The following is a 16,952-nucleotide window of genomic DNA, read 5'->3' on the forward strand; positions in this document are numbered from 1 at the left end:
CGATTGCTTAATAGAGAAAGCCACCATTAACGATTCTCAAGGTTAATTTCTTTCTTCAAGCAAACGAAAATCCTGTTTCTCGTGAGACATCTTTCTAGACGATTCATTTAATCTCCCAAATCGTTGCTTTGACCGGCGCTAGCTAACTCGAACCAGAGATGCCAATTCCGACTTCCCTTTCCCTTGGCCGCTAAGAAAAACCCCAAGCTCGGCATCTAGAAGCTAGGCGGATAACGCTGTACACGACAGATTCACAAGCCAAAAAAAAAACTAAAATAAAATCGGTTGCTTTTGCAATTGAAGTCCACGATTGACATTCAAGAGTAGTACTGAACACTGATGCCAAATCTAACCTTCATTTTCCATTTGTAAAAAAAACTAAAAAGTCAATATTTCTGCAACTAGGATGGAAAATCAAACATCAAACGGAAGTTTCAGTTCTTAAGTCAAATCCAAACAAAAGCTTTTATGGGAGACTCCCTCATGAAAGGGCACCTTCCGAGTTGGATACTCACACATAAGAAACTTCATTGCGAAGTTTGTTGAACCTTCTTCTATCCCTTGAGGCGGCGAATACATGGATAAGTCCATGTACATCATCGATTCGTCCGACTCGGCGACTCCGACAAACAAGGTGAGAGACTATGAGACCCACTACCCCAGCCACGTGACGTCTCTCTGTTTCTTAATGCCGAGTAGTTGCTCTCGCTTGTTGAAAATTAACGATAACAGACGGCGGCCGTACACTCTGTGCTTCAGTGTAATCGGTTGCGGCGGCCTCGTTGATCGAAAATACAATAAGACCCAGATGATCGATTGATTGAAGGAACTGGAAGCGGCATTTTGGTAAAATTGGGAGACTGGCGTAGGACCTTTAAGACTCCAATCTTTTATTTTGGAGCAGTAATTCTAGCGGTTTTTGCCGTTAGTTAGTATATGAGGAGCCTCCATTTGACTGGCGTCGGCCAACTTCCGTGAATAAGCACAAAAAACAGACAGTCTCCCCACGACGATTCTGGTCAAATCTTCTCACGGGCCTGCAATTTCCTTGCCCTTCCCTCCTTCCCCGCTTTCTTGTGGGCTCTCCTCATCGACCATTTAAAGCTTTTCTCTTTGCCGATCATCTCCTCTCATGTCGGAGAGAAGAAAAATGGTTTTGGGCAAAGAGAAGCCGGGGAGGTTCGTCAGAGGTGTGAAGACAGTCTTCTTCCTGGTCAGCATGTTATTCTCCCTACTCCTCTTCTCTGCTCCTGTTCTTCTTGTCATCACCGATGCTATCCTTCCTTCTGCTCTTATGTCCGCTTTCCTCTCCCCACTCTCTATCGAGACTCTGGGTGCGCATCTCAGGAACTACGATTTCCGCGTTTCGATTGTCGATATCCCGCTGATTTCCATCGCCAGATCGGTTGTTATTATCTGTAAGTATCCGAATCCATGCCTGCCGTCTTGAAACGAGAAACCACAAATTCCCATCTATTCATTTTGATAGATAAAGATTAAAAAAATTTCATAGGCGTTTGTCTTTCTCCTCTTAGGCGTGTATTGTCTCTGCGACGGACCTCGGTTGTCACACGGCCCGTATCTGGAGATTACCCGTCTGTGCTCTCTGCTCTCCGTGGTTGTGGTCTCATTGAAGGCCTGCGTGTTCGGCGGCAGGCTGGGCGGCGATGAGGCGTTGAGCTTCCAATCGCGTTATCTTTCGGGGAAGGAGACGTGGGCCATGGAAGCCATGTTCCTCTGCTCGCTCGCCCTCGCCGTGGGTCATGTCGTCGTCGCCTACCGGACCAGCTGCAGAGAGCGACGGAAGCTGCTCGTCTACAAGATCGATCTCGAAGCTGTAAGTTCATCGATCCTTTACTCGTTCTCCATTCCCCAAATGTGAAACGTTGGACCGGGGAGGGCACTTGCTGTGGGACCCAGTTGATAGACCTGACGTGTAAAATGATGCGGATCACACGATCTGACTCACCAATGGGTCCCACAAGATAGATGAGTCCAATTGAACACAAGGGAGGGAAAGTGTCAACAACTTCTTCAAATGGGAATTGATTCTAACATGAGCTACCATGAATTCCAGAACATGGGCCCCACTTCATTGATGTGTAGCCTCCTCTTTTTATGCATGTCCCACATGCTAACATGAGCTTGGGGGTGTGTGTGTCCCATTCAAAACAGATCTTATCACAAAATTATAAAATACGACATGTGACACATGAGCCCACCAACTCCCTCTCTTTAAAATTTAGTGCTTTCGTCCCATGTTTCAATGGACAATTTAATCCCTAATCTTTGCTAATAATTCTTTCAGGTTTCAGCTTGCAAGAAGGGGTTTCCCACCTACCACAAAATCCTCCAAGTGAGAACAAAATAGAGTATACTGAGTTAGCATCCGCTTTGGTCCAGTGAACTACTCCGCAATCAGGAGGCGTCTTACTGTGAGAGTCATCGTATGATTGTTTGTTCGACTCAATCGGCGGCGGCGGTGGCGGCCGGCCGAGTTTTGTAGAATGTACATAAGAGGTTAGGAATGAAAGAAAAGATGGACGACAAGGGGTTTATGTATTTGGTTTGTTAAGCATGACCGGTCAAGATATTGGTCATGAGCCATCTCTTATTCTTTGTTGTGTAGTTATATGGGAAAAAAAAAATGTTCAGGTGCAATGGATTTATTTTTGTTTGGCTCATACATGTGATGAAACCACATGGGCAACCGTCCCTTTTTCTTATTTTCAATGGCTGATTCTAAAGTCAAGCACAATCTCAATTATTCAAACAAACAAAGCAAACAATTTTTTCAACCCCCAAAAGGAACACATAAAATTTTATAGTAGTTTACATAATATTTCATATATTTTTTATCCACTCCTAGGGATTTGCCCACCTTAGAATTATATCCACTAATCAACAAAAGTAGAACACAAAAGGGTCCAAGTTACAACACCAACCCACTGAGACTTATGGTCAATAGCAACGAAGTACAACAACTACTAATCAACTCTAGATTATTTTACGACACAACAAATATTACTTGTGTTTTTACTCGAGTTCAAAGGCTCTCAAACAGGTAAATATTACAATAGTGAAATACAATAAAAGTACATGCAATTCTAGGTGATTTTACTATAATAAATAGTAGTTCAATTCAAATATTAATTAATTAATTTCAAAATATAGGTTCAATGAGATTATAAAAACTCAGTGCTTAGAGTTTGAAAGTTGTGGGGAGGCCCATATTAAACTCAATTCCCATGATTTCAAAGTAAACGCAATCATGTTGAACATGAAAAACACTAAGTATTAGAAGCATTTCAAAGTAATGAGCTCTAATACTTATCAAAAACTTATTTGAAAAGCACTGGGCATACAAACGCAATGGGAGCTTTGAATTTAATTTTAGTAGACTTTGTATACAGTGTAAGGTATGAAACCATTTAAGTAGACAATCAAATGGTCCAAAAATTGCCTTTTAAGAGTCATTTCTCCCACAAAGGACACTTTGTTATTGAGTAAAAATTAGTCAAAAAAATTAAATATTCAAAAAATATTATAAATTCATGATTTGAGTTGCTAAACACACTAGTATCTGACTTACAACAATCATGATTTATTTTTGTTGAATCAAATATGTCATTTCCGTATTTTTGGAGTTTTGAAGATGTCATCGAGTCTAGTTGGGTTCGACTTGTTGACCTATGTAAATGATTTTGTTCCCTTTCTTCATGATGTTTAGTTGATGCTTTGACCATGTGTTTAGTGAGACTTTTCCTCTTTAACATTATCTAATTGATGTCGTATTTGTGGGTCGGCCCTCTATAGTGCCTTTTTCCTTCTTTCCATCATCCACCTTGCTCATTCTATCGTCTAGGCGCACAACTTCAACCTAAAGTTTTTTTTTTGTCTCATGTCGAAGCCACAGCCAGATAGTCAACCTTCATAATCACCTTTCCTAATTTGCATGGATGTCACAAGTGGCATCTAGTCAATCATGACTCGTGTGGATGGGTGTACTTCCCATATTCTTTTTCATGTATTTTTCTGTCCACATTGCTTATTTAAGTTTTATAATTAGTTCATAAGTGTTTGTTATCATGACAATAACTTTATTGGGATTTTTTTAGCCAACAATCTCGCCCTTTTTTTATGGGACAAACAACCTTTTGAACAATAAAACTTTATCAAATTTAAAAATACAATGGATGCATGAATGTGAGAACTCCCATTGAGTTTGTTCTCTAAATTTAGTATTGGTTATACTTTCTTTTTGTTTGATCTTTTTGTGGTTGTGTTGCTAGGTGAATTATTAGACTACTCCTTTAGTTTTTAATTGGTTTCCATGGAGCCTGTCCTCCCCTTTTGACATCATCAAAATTACAAGATCATAGACAATTACTAATTTTTTTTTTTTTTTTGCATTTGATAGAGTATAGAACAAGTACAAGTACAAGTGAACCATATTTATAATTGCATTTGAATAATTACAAGAGGAGTGATAAAATTCTTTGCCCTTCTCAACCATGTTTGTCAAGAGGCCTTCACAATGTTTCTTCTACATGGTTAATAAATATAGAGGTACATCAGAGGGTGGAGTTCTCCTTCATTGTTGGTTTGTGCTTAGCACAAGTGGAAGAAAAATCTATCACTTCCACTTCATTTCCTAGCAATAGAGTGGTGTTGAGGACTAGTGTAGAGTAGGGAATAATGGCTTTAGATAGGTCTTCTCCTTGTCCCTCATTTTTCACATAGGGTGGTATTACCTCAAGTTCTTCTCTAATCTTGGCTACCAATTTGACCAAGTATTTATCAGACACATTTCTAACAAAGTTTTTTGTAGTCTTTTTCCCTTTTACTTTTGATGCCTATTGCCCTTCCAGTAACTAATTCATGTTAAGCAATTCTTCCTCCAAATATACCTCTTCTTTCTCTCTTTAAATATTTTTGTCTTTCATCTTTTTCTTGTTTCAATTTTTCCATTACTTGGCACATTTCAAAGCTTTATGAAGTGCTTGAGGGCTTATCATTGTGGCAAGTGCTTACAACTCTCTTTCTACAACTACTTCTTTAGCCTTGAATTTTTCAGCCAATTTGTGTATAAAATCTATTTCTCTTCAAGACTAAGCGAATCTATTTTTATGGTTCCTTCTAAATTTTCAGATTCCTTTGGTTCTAGTGCATCCTTATCAACCTCTTCATGTGAGAACTCATGGTATGAAGAGGGAGGAAAAGTCTCTCCTCTAGGTGCAAGACAATTGTTAGGCTCATCGTGATAATCTCCCTCTGTTTGATCCAAGCCATTTCTTTATCATCTTCTTCATCCTCTTTATCCTCTGTTTCTACTTCCTTTTTATCTTCATCTATTTCTTCATTCCTTACCCATTCAAACTAATCAACTTCTTCATTATCAGTTTCACCTTCATTTTATATGCCTTCAATATGGGGCAAATAGGTCCCTTCTTTTCTTAAATGGTCTTTTCACATCGTTACTATGTTAACCATTGGCTACAATGAGAATATTGATCTTCAAAGGGCTTCTGAACATTACCCAACATACCTTGCAATATACCAAACTGCTCAAAGGGCCTAGAGTCCATATGATCCTCCTGTGAAACTACCTTAAATAGCTCTTCCCTTCTTCTTTTCTTACTAGTATGGAGTTTCCTTCGTCTTCCTGGGCTGACATATCTCCTTCTCCTTCCTTTTCTCCCAAATTTTCTTTTCTATGTCCTTGAAATCCAATTGTAATGGTAGAATTCACTAAGTCTCCAACATTTTCAACTCTAAAATCCTTTAAATAAAATCATTTTGCTAATAAGATAATGGGTAAGAATCCACCTATGAGTCATCTTATAAATTTTCTTGTCCTACTATTGAATATGACGTAAAAATAACATAGACTCCAAAATATATTTAATCTTTTCTCTTAAGAATATACACCAAAATTAGATCCATTATGGATCGATGCTCTATAGTCATACTAATGATGGTATATTGGGCAAACAACCTGGCCAGAAGAGGCAAGAAGAGTAAAATGAGCAAAAGTAGTCGACCACATAGCAAGAAGTCAAACCCATACATAAATGTTAAGCACATCAATAAGAAAGATTAAGTCATTAGGTGAAAAGACAAAAAATAATCAAGCATATGGTGAAAAAGAAGCAAAAGAAGTTGACCCCAATAGAAGGAGCCAACCTTTATTCATAGTAGAACAAAAACAGGTGTTGACTATGGAAAAAAAAGATAAGGTATCGCCACCCGGTAGGAGTCGTCGACTCCTTAGCATTGGATTCGACTCCTTTAGAAGCACATACACACACACACACACACACACACATATATATATATATATATATATATATATATATATATATATATATATAGAGAGAGAGAGAGAGAGAGAGAGAGAGAGAGAGAGAGAGAGAGAGAGAGAGAGAGAGAGAGAGAGAGAGAGAGAGAGAGAGAGAGAGAGAGAGAGAGAGAGAGAAAGAGAGAGAGAGAGAGAGAGAGATCATCCAGTATGAAAGTCTCTATCGTGTGAAACCTACAAAACCCATTTCTAACCATTTGATTTGTTGGAAGATATGACCCAAACCCACACGACCAAGGAAGACCTACATATCCAAGTGTGTTGGAAGATGAACCCAAGCCCATAGATCAAGGAAGGCCCACATATCTAAGAATATTGGAAGATGGGCCCAAGCCCATAAGATATGGACCCACCATGATCACAGGAGCTGGTGGGATCCACCATGATCACATGAGGTGGCATTATGAGTTTTACACAATAAGAAGTCTTACACAATAAAAAGTCTTACAGAGCTACAATTATTATGGAAGGAGGTCTCACAGAAGAGTTTCAGTTTAAAGGTGTTTAGTCACGTTAGTCTTCTATTTATATTGGGTTATTTAATTATGCTAGGACTTATCTTTAAGTGTTAGAGTTTGCATGTAATTGGGACAAAGGTAGTTTAATTGTAATTGGATTCTACTACTTTCTTCTATTATAAATAAAGGTTCATGTACTCTAATTACATTAAGTCAATGAAGTACTTCTCTTTTCCATAAATTCAACATAATCTTTGTCAACAGTGTCTGGGAAACAACTGCACTTCAAGAGGTGAAATTCGCATCCATCTTTCTTGTTGATATCTAGGGCCAACACATAAACCCAAGAGATCGCAAGGGCAGGAAAGAAGAGAGAAACTCTAGCTCTTGGAAGAGAGGAGAAAAGAAAACAAGGGAGACAAAGAAGAAGAAAAGAAAAAGAAGTACAAGGACAAATTTGAGCTATGCCGAAGAGGCTTGAATACTGTACCCCATGCCTTGATGTTGTATTTATAGTTGAGGGGAAAGTATTTACAATGACTACAATGCTCTTAGGGCTACATGTTTCAAAAGGAAAAAGACATAAGAGGACATACACCAACTTGGATAATTATAATTGTTAGCCATTTTTATAGAAATTCTCCTTATTTACTAACCATGCTACCCCTACACATGTGGGTATATTTTAACACTCCCCCTCAAGTTGGTGTTTCTAATTCCACTTTGAAAATTATCTTTGTCAAGAAACTTGAATGCCTTTATTTGATTCATCTTGTTCTTGTTTACATCTTGCTTCTAGTCTTTGTCTTGTTCTCCCCCTTACTTCAATATTCTAGTCACATAAAATTTGATTGCAACAACACGTGAAATTCTTCATTATAAATTATACGTTTTCTTCTCAAATGATAGCAACACCCATATTTTAATATGGAAGGAGGTGCAACTACTGCAACACTCAACTTCCAATCTCATCCTTCATACTTCTTCTTCTATTCTCGCCTTCAAGTTGTGAGGTAATGATAATAATCCCAGTTTGAAAATAAAAATAAAAATTATAGTAACTATCTCCTCCATCAAGGTAGCCCAAGTATAAGCAATAAATTGGACACAAACTCTCAAATGGTAAACAACATGGGTGAGAAAGCAGGACTACAAACCAACCTAAAAGGATTTCAAACAAAGCAGTGATAATAATTACTAAAGAGGGTAATGTCTATCACTCAAAAGATGATGATAAAAACCCAAAATGTACCGATACAAATAGTCTCAATGGGCTTAAATATACTCATATATATAAAAAAGGCCCAACCAAAGCAATGCACCAAGGGGTTGGCCTAAGAGAGTAAATGAGAGTAAAAAAAGGATGGTAAGAAAAAAGGCAACCTAGTAAAATGGTAATGGGGATTAAAGGGAGAGAAAATAACCACTGCCATAATAAGAAGGAGACAATATTGATAGTATTGAAATAACTTAATTTTTTTTGGCAAGCCTCCCTATCTTGATCCCTACTTTGTCCCTGCACCATGTTGTTTTGTTCTTGCCATAACAATAATGTTGAGAGAGAGGATGAGAGACACAAAAAAAGGTGGGAAGGGAGATGGGATTGTTGTGCACTTCCTCACTTCTTTGCCAATGTTACAAGTCCCTAGAATGGGATGACATCTCCATTACCCCTTTAAGTGACACATATTCCTTGTTTAATTTGTCCCATTGCCATCCCTTAGTGTAGGGGGCCAGCCCTTCCCTCTATTCTAAAATTGTATTTTGTTCACTAACTATAGCTTTTAAAATAAATGTAGAATCCATTAGAAGTATAAAATCAATGGGTTTAGAAACCGGTCATTTGGATCTTCAAAATCCACCTTAAATGACTCCCCTCCAACAAAAGTTTTGAAAAGAATTATAAAATGAAAAATGTAACAATTTGTAAGTTAAAGAGAGTAGAGATTGGTGAACCAAATTACTTCTCATAACCTCTATATTTTGAATAGAAATATTTGGATATATATTTTAATTTTTAATTTCATTTATTCAAACTTTTATCCTAGGCATTATGTTTGATTAGTATAACTTTTGCTTTGTGGGTGTTCTAGTAATCTAGTGTGTGAGTGGCTTTTACTTAAAAATACTTCAGTTTCTCAATATATAAAGAACGGGCAAAATCAAATTTTCGTTTATTAACCTGTTCTGCAAATCCACAGAAGTCCGGGAGTTCTAAAATCCGGATTTTTCACAAAACCCTTTAAAGATGGCCCTTTTCCTCTTTAAAGCCAAGATTCTTCTACTACGTGTAGTGCCTCCAACCCATTATTGATGCCCGGCGCCCCTTCATCCGACTCGTGCTCCTTAGAGTTCTCTGCAAGAGGTAAATAATCTCTCTGTTTCTCTTCGAAAAGTCTGAGCTTCAGTGGGTCTTCTTTCTGCTGCCTGAGTTATTTATTTTTTTATTTTTTTATTTTATGTTTGGTTTCTTCTGCTCTGATTCTGAGCCTCTGCCTATAACTTCCTGTTCGGTAAAGATGTGGGGCTTTGGTTTTGTATTCTGGTTGTTCCACATTCAAGAGTCAGGACACAATATCTCGCAAGGAAACTAAGAATAACTCTGTTTTAAATTGAGGGTACTGCGGTTGCAGCCAATAAGTGATCGTTTCGAAACTCAATGCTGCACTTAGGAACATACTTAGTGATTTTGCTTTCTACAACAGTTGTTCACAGAAGAAAGGAATGACCTCATGAACCATGAAGTAAAATTGAGCAAACAGACCTCTATTTTGTGTGAAAAGAAAAAAAAGAAAACAACATTCAAGCAATCTAGTTGGTTTGAAGAATCATGACTTATTAGCTTGATGTGATCAGTGATCTCTTTGCACTTGCAGCTGTCCTAACTCCTTCCTATACCATTTGCCATTTTTAAACTAATTAGCTGCTTATTTGGCTGCTCTTCTTTGTTGAAAGAGTTTACATTTGATTTTGAACTTTCAACTTTGGTAGGTTACCATGACCAGTATAGCAAAAAATCAGAGTTTCAAATATGGCCTTCTATCTTTTGTACAGTAGTCACAGTGGTTAATGTTTTTAATGAGTTCAAGCAAATCAAACTTCTTCTAATTAAGATTTTTCTTCTTACGACAAGGCCATGATCATGCTACTTCCTTGAGCCCAAGGAAATTTCATCTTCATTGATATATTTTATTATCTATTTTACTGGTGATGAAGGGCTTATCATGTATTAGTATGCATCTATATAAGCATCTGTTTGAAAGCTACACCAACAAGGTGAAAGCATTTTTTTCTCTGATTACTTAGAGAGACATGCTAGTTATTTTCCTTCCATGCAATCTTGTACAGGCTATCAAATTTCGAGGCTATTCAATGAATTTGAAACCAAGGCCATCAAATGAATTTAACCCTGATACACTGTAATGGTGTATCAAAAGGGACCTCAGATTTGTTTCACAAATTGTTTTTGACGTTTCTCAACTGTTTGTTTGGTAACTTGAAAATGTTTGATGACCTGGGACTATGAGTCATTTCAATTTTATATCTGTTACAGTTTAAACAAACATAAATCTTCCAGTGGACTTTTTCAAATCTGGAAACAAGGTGAAGTTAAATACTATAAATTATTATGTAATTTGATCAACATCTAATTATTAATTTTCCATCATTTACTAGGAAAATGCACTAATGATGACTAGGAAAACATGATGGATTTTCCAGGCTGTTAATTAGTGAGGCACTAATAACTCTCCAACTTTGGGTTTCTCGGAAACCGAAATAGATTTCCAAGATTTTCTATTATTACAGGCTTTATTCACTTTCAGGTTCTTGATTACTAATGGACCAAGCAATGGAAGCTCCTCCATCAGCTCCATGCTGGAGCTCAATTGTACAGAAGCAGGCCCCCCAAAAGCCTCAACATCCAATTGCAAATTGCGTATTTGAAAACTACAAGTCCAAGCAGGGAATTGCTGTTGCTGTTGTTGATGCTAATGCCATAATCCAGGGTGGAGATCAGCTTGTTAACATGGCAGACAGAATTGTTTCAGTTTCTGAAGTCCTCACCGAAGTGCGAGATCCCCTATCCCGTCTCCGACTCCAGGCTGTGCCAGTCACTATTGACATCATGGAGCCTGACCCTGATGCCCTTAAGAAAGGTGAGTTTTTTTTACTGTTTATGTATATTTTTTTAAAATTTTCTAGTCTTGTGCTTCATTTTTACCAGGTTTCTTTTCTTTTGAACTCTATGCAATGATAATAGAAAAATATAGGAATATTTTATGAACTGTAAAGTTGATGTGAAACACTTACTTTAAATCAAGTAGTTGTCTGGGGATAAGAGCTGGAATGCTGCTGTTAAGGCATTTCAGGTATTTCATGGTAATTCCTAGATAAACCTTGTAATTGGATATGGTTTTCGGATGCAAGGAGTATTTCTCAATCATGAAAGACTTCTACATTGGTCTACTTTTTTCTTTTTTTTGGCTGAAATGGGTCATTGGTCTACTTTGATACCACAATATCTAGCAGCATATTATTTTCGAGCTAAAAACCAGTTTTTGATTTACTATTTGTGAAATGGCAGTTGTCAACTTTGCTAGGGCAACTGGAGATCTGCAAACCCTTTCAGATGTTGATCTTAAACTGATCGCTTTAGCATATACGTTGGAAGCACAGTTTCATGGAACTAAGCATCTCAGGGACAATCCTCCTCCACTGCATGTAGTAAATGTGAAACGACTTCCTGAGAAAGAAATGCTTGGGTGGGGTAACAATGTGCCTAATTTGGCAGAATGGGAAGCTCTAGAGAATGCTGTTGAGACTGACTTAAATCCTGATTCACGAATTCTTGCTTTAAAAGACCTGAACTTGGATGTCTTCCCTTCAGGTGATCATACAAGAAGTAATTTAAGTGAAGATGGAAATAGATCTCAAGCTGAGCATCATGGGGATCCGGATGTTGTTTCTGGTAGGCGTAGGAGGTTCATGCCTAAAAAGAAAGAAATTAATCTTGAAGAGAAGAAAATGGTTGCAAGTGGAATTGATGCCTCATTAGGAGAAGATGCATATAGTGTTGATGATTGGAAGCCAGCTGTTAGCCGCAGCACACACAGGAGATACTTAAGAAGAAAAGCGAGGTGGGAATTGTCTGAAGCATCTGAAAAGCTTCACCATACTGATGATGAACTAGATGATGATAATAAATCTGTAGATACTTGCATGCAGGGAAGTTGTCAGGCTCCCCATTCATCTAATGAGCCCCATTCATCTAATGAGGAGTTGGGTGGGAAAGATGCAAATGTGGGACTTAATGGTTGTGAGGAGCACACATGTTTGGAGTCAGATCCCTCCATATATTTGCAAGAGAATGAAATGGGTGAGTTTCGTGAAGGAGGGAAAGATCAAGATTCTGTTGTTGCTGAAGCCTGCTTGAGTAAAAGTACTGCTGATGAGCATGATGAAGTTGAAGCTTTAACTACAGATTTGGATAATCTTGAAATCCTGAGCCATGCAGATGAAAGTCTTGATACTTCTGTTGTGGATGATGGTAGTAGTGTGCAGAGTTGGACACTACAATCCTTATCTGATTCTACTGTGGCCTGTGTTACGAGTGACTTTGCCATGCAAAATGTTATTCTACAGATGGGTCTACGGCTTGTGGCCCCTGGGGGGATGCAGATTCGGCAGCTGCATCGGTATATACATGCTTATTTCCTTTCTTGTTAATTTTTCGTTTTCCATATTAATAGTTAGTGTCATAGGGAGGCCTTGTTGTCAGTTTGGAGTAAAAACAGTACTGCAGTTGGTTATATCACTTAATATCGAAACACAGAAGGCTGTAATGCGGCCAACTAAATCGGAAGCTCAATATAGTGTGATGCTTTCAGTTGGTAATGAATAAAGCTCTCTTATCAATTGTTAAAAGCACATCAACTTTTATGGTTGAGATGTTTATCTTTTGACATGCTTTTTGCTTTAGGTGGATATTAAAATGTCATGCCTGCAATAAGGTAACAGCAGAAGTTGGGAGGATTTTCTGTCCAAAATGTGGCAATGGTGGAACTTTGCGCAAAGTATCTGCAACAGTTGGAGAAAATGGGATCATCCTTGCTGCTCGTAAGCCACGTGTTACTCTTAGGGGCACAAAAGTAAGTAATACTTATGTCTGAATCCATCAAAATTTGATAAGTATGCTTTCAACTGCTAATAAACTTTGCTGCTCATGTGTATTGCAAATGTCTAGTGAGAGCTGCAATATTATCTTCTTCATTGCTGTTGTTTTCATTATTATTTTTGTTTTCTTCTATATGTACAAGATAGTCGTATATTATGTTTTTACATGATCTATATTTCATTATCTTAGTCTGGGCCCCTTCTTGTCAGCAAACCTAGGGATAATCTATATTAAAAAATTTAACTTCTGCTCATCTGATTCATTTGTTTGTGTTGATTTCACGTATGGCAGTTTTCACTTCCATTGCCTCAAGGTGGTAGAGATGCAATTACTAAAAACCCCATCTTACGCGAAGATCAACTCCCTCACAAAGTTCTCTACCCTAAAAACAAGAAAAAGCCAAACAAACAGGTTTTGGGATAGTTCTGGTGGTTAATTCTGTTTTCAACTAGTATTCTCTATCTTATACCTTTGGTTGACAAATTCTTTGTTTTACAGGACTTGGACATGTTCAATGTGGATGACATCTTTTCTCACGGTGCTGACAAGAGAGCTCCATTAAACCCCCCTATAAGAAACGCAATGGCACTTTTTAGTGGGAGGAGAAACCCAAATGATAATCATTTTTTCCGTAATAAGCATTAACATAATTTTGATTTGTATTTTACTTCAATGAGTAGAAAGGATGTTACATTGTCTTTGATGGAAGTGAACAGTTGTTTTTGAGCTCATGATGCTCCTTAGTAAGGTTACAGAAATGAGTTGATATTGTATTCATTTAGTCCCATTGGATGAGAAATCCTTAAATGGGAGTGGTTTTGGTTTAATGTGACTTTCCCTGGTTCATGTTCATTAGAGGTGGCATTTCGTGAGTAGCTCGAGCTCAGTTCGGTTTGAGTTATCTCGATCTTGAATTGAATTCGAGACTAGAGCCGAGCTCTAGTGAACCCTGGTTTGGTTTAGAAGCTTGCGTGTTGGTTCATTACTTAATCACACTTCGGACTATAGACTTCGGCAACCTTTAGAGAATTGGGGCTCGAGAAAATCGGGAGTTCAGGTGTTTACCTTGCCTGTTTGTGATGTGAAGTTTGTTCGTTGGTGATTCTCCGATATTTCCTAAGTTTAAATAGAGAAAGAATTAATCTGCCCATTTAGGGAAGTTTTCGTTATTTATTTGATTTCATCCTCTATTTCTATGATGTTCTTTAATCTTTTCAAATTGTTGTTCAATCGATTTTTGTAACTAATATTGGGTATCGTTGACGGAAGTGATGGAACATTAGTAGAGGTAAGCAAATCTGCCCCCTCTCCCCTTTCTATCTCGTGTTGGTTTCTATTATGTGATTGATTGCATTGAAATCTTGTAGCAAATCTGCCCCCTCTCCCCTTTCTATCTCGTGTCGGTTTCTATTATGTGATTGATTGCATTGAAATCTTGTATATGTTTCCACAAAAAAATTTGGCCACCTTTCTCTGTTTTTTGTTTGTTTCTTGCCTTTTTTTTTTTTTTTTTTGAAAATTTCCACCCTTGGTAAATTTCTTTGCAAAGTCCATTTTCTCATTGTTATCTAAAAAAAAAAAAAAAAAAAAAAGGTTGAGGCCAGTTAACATCTTGCAATGAGCAGTCTAGAGGATTTTGAGAAAATGAGCAGTCACACACCCATGTTTGCCTGGTGTGAGCTTATAGATGCCAAAGCCCCCATGTGCTTTATGAGTGCTAATGTTTTCACTGAGCAGGGAATATATCTAAATGCACCTGTACATTTCTTTTGATTATGTAAATACACTTGATTGCAGGGTCTAGAATCTAGGCCAATGAGCCAAATGCTAATTTAATTGATTTTAATTTTTTTTTCTGAGCACATGATATTAAAATTAATGTAATCTGACCTACCAATCATATTTTTGTTATGTCATAGTGGATAACTGCTATGGCAAGTTTGTGGAGTGCATGGAACCAGCCCTCGTAGTATGTCACACTAAACCAGAAAAAAAAAAACAACCAATTGGTAGGTAAGTTCTTAATAATTTGCACGGAGAAAAATAAACAACCAATTGGTAGATAAATTTTTTATAATTTGCATGGAGAAAAATAAACAACCAATTGGTGGATAAATTCTTTATAATATGCATGGAGAAAAATAAACATTGAGCTAATGAATCAATGTCTCACTCTCTACATATAATTTACATAATGAAAATTGTTTGTATCTCTTCTCTCATCTATGTATCTACATTTATTTGTTAATCTTTCTTTTTTTGGATTTATCTTTGGATTGTTTTTTTTCTTTATGTTTTTAATTTGTATTTTTTTATAGAAGCATGAATGTCAACACCTCTTACTCAATTGACATAAATATTTAACACTCGTTCTAGTGTGGCTAGGGGTGGCATCGAGCCGAGCTGAGCCCGAATCTACCTATGTTCGAGCCGAGCTTGATTTAAATATTTCGAACTTGAGCTCGTGCCGAGCTAAAATTGTTATCGAGCTCGAGCCCAATAATTTTAACTGAGTTCGAGCCGAGCTCGAGCTTCAATATTCATTTAAATTTTTTTGAAAAATACATGTCTCGAGTTCAAGCTTCAACATACATTTAAAACTTTTCAAAACACACATGTCAAATAAATTGTATATAAAATTATGCATACATTTTAAATAAAATTAGGCATGACCTCTACATAAAATTGGGTATGACCTCTACTTTAAATTGGGTATAAGGGTGGCATCGAATCCAGCTGAGTTCGAACTTTCCTATGTTCGAGTTGAGCTTGATTTAAATATTTCGAACTCGAGCTCGAGCCGACCCTAACCTCAAGCATAAAATTGTAATCGAGCCCGAACCTAATAATTTTAACCGAGTTCGAGCTTAACCTACATTAATACTCTAGATAAAATATATGTCAAATAAATTATATATAAAATTATGCATACATTTTAAAAAAAGAATGATATGGAGGTTCAGGATTGAATCTCGATAATAGATTAGAACGCACCAATATTAATCTTTTTTACCCCAAATATTGTCTAGCTTATTTTGTAATTTTTGAATCTGGCCATAAATTTACTCTGACCTCCTTAGTGCTCCTGGTTGAAAATTTATATTCTAGGAAAAACTAGAAATGTTTTTCCTATGATACATATTTCTAAAAAGTCTTTTAAATAAAATCCTATGACTATTAATGACTTTCTAGAAAATTACAAGAAATATTTTAAAATTTTCTTAGGAAAGTTAGATGGACTTCTTATTGCCTATTCTAGGAAAATAAATAAAAATTAATAATCAATCTAATATAATACTATACTTATTGATAAATTTTTAATCAAATAAAATGTCAAACAAAAAATTGCTATGAAAATTGCCTCATCCTAAAAGTATTACAGTATCAACTATCAAATACTTATTCAAAAATTTTCTATACGGTTTTCTATCCCATCCTGGCAGGGAAAATCTTACTTAGAAAACTATAAAAAAATTTTAATAAGAATTTTCAATTAGAAAAATATTTCCAAAAAACATCAGGCACTAAAAGTCCCTAGAAATGTATTTCTACTAAAAATGTCTTTTCAACATTTTTTGAAAAACCACTAATAGTCCCTAAAAATGTATTTCTACTAAAATGACTTTTCAATTTCTTCAAGAGCCACGATGATGCCTAGGGAAGGGTTCTAGCGGCGGAGGACCTGTCATTGAGGATGACGACGGCAACGGAAATAGAGGCGAAGGTACGAGGAAGAAATTGAACGAATAAAATGGAACCAAGCGGCGAAGGCGGCTGGCGAACAGTTGTCGACGGTGACAGCAGCGGACGGAGGGGCTCGGCGGTGAAAGTCTGAAGTTCACATAAGGAAGGAGGGATTTTCTTTCTGTGTGGGAATTACAGAGACTTTTCTTCTTCTTCTAAAATCAGAATGTTTCTAAACAATCTACAACTTCAATTCCAACAGAAATAGAAATCA

At 36.9% G+C, this 16,952-nt stretch overlaps 2 protein-coding genes across 2 annotated transcripts; both read left to right on the plus strand.

The window, feature by feature from the left end:
* The first annotated feature begins 869 nt into the window (after positions 1-869).
* Positions 870-2,684, plus strand: LOC137967079 (uncharacterized). The gene is made up of 3 exons (XM_068813503.1): positions 870-1,418; positions 1,536-1,837; positions 2,309-2,684. Exons 1-3 carry the CDS (start codon positions 1,133-1,135, stop codon positions 2,369-2,371), a joined length of 651 nt encoding a protein of 216 aa, XP_068669604.1. The 5' UTR covers positions 870-1,132; the 3' UTR covers positions 2,372-2,684.
* Positions 2,685-9,022: 6,338 nt separating this feature from the next.
* On the plus strand, positions 9,023-13,836 carry LOC137934691 (RNA-binding NOB1-like protein). The gene is made up of 6 exons (XM_068779174.1): positions 9,023-9,184; positions 10,644-10,976; positions 11,405-12,515; positions 12,800-12,968; positions 13,286-13,405; positions 13,493-13,836. Exons 2-6 carry the CDS (start codon positions 10,658-10,660, stop codon positions 13,637-13,639), a joined length of 1,866 nt encoding a protein of 621 aa, XP_068635275.1. The 5' UTR covers positions 9,023-9,184; positions 10,644-10,657; the 3' UTR covers positions 13,640-13,836.
* The last annotated feature ends 3,116 nt before the right edge of the window (positions 13,837-16,952 follow it).

This window comes from Aristolochia californica, unplaced genomic scaffold (genome assembly GCF_029961685.1).
Source record: "Aristolochia californica isolate CCGP_79_NKW_82.1479 unplaced genomic scaffold, dmAriCali1.0.hap1 SCAF_6, whole genome shotgun sequence".
Lineage (NCBI taxonomy): Eukaryota > Viridiplantae > Streptophyta > Magnoliopsida > Piperales > Aristolochiaceae > Aristolochia > Aristolochia californica.

Coding starts and splice junctions, on each gene's coding strand:
- LOC137967079 (XM_068813503.1), top strand. CDS start 1,133: ATGTCGGAGAGAAGAAAAATGGTTTTGGGCAAAGAGAAGCCGGGGAGG. Junction 1,419..1,535: donor CAGATCGGTTGTTATTATCT/GTAAGTATCCGA, acceptor TTCTCCTCTTAG/GCGTGTATTGTCTCTGCGAC. Junction 1,838..2,308: donor ACAAGATCGATCTCGAAGCT/GTAAGTTCATCG, acceptor TAATTCTTTCAG/GTTTCAGCTTGCAAGAAGGG.
- LOC137934691 (XM_068779174.1), top strand. CDS start 10,658: ATGGACCAAGCAATGGAAGCTCCTCCATCAGCTCCATGCTGGAGCTCA. Junction 12,516..12,799: donor CAGATTCGGCAGCTGCATCG/GTATATACATGC, acceptor TTTTTGCTTTAG/GTGGATATTAAAATGTCATG. Junction 13,406..13,492: donor AGAAAAAGCCAAACAAACAG/GTTTTGGGATAG, acceptor TTTGTTTTACAG/GACTTGGACATGTTCAATGT.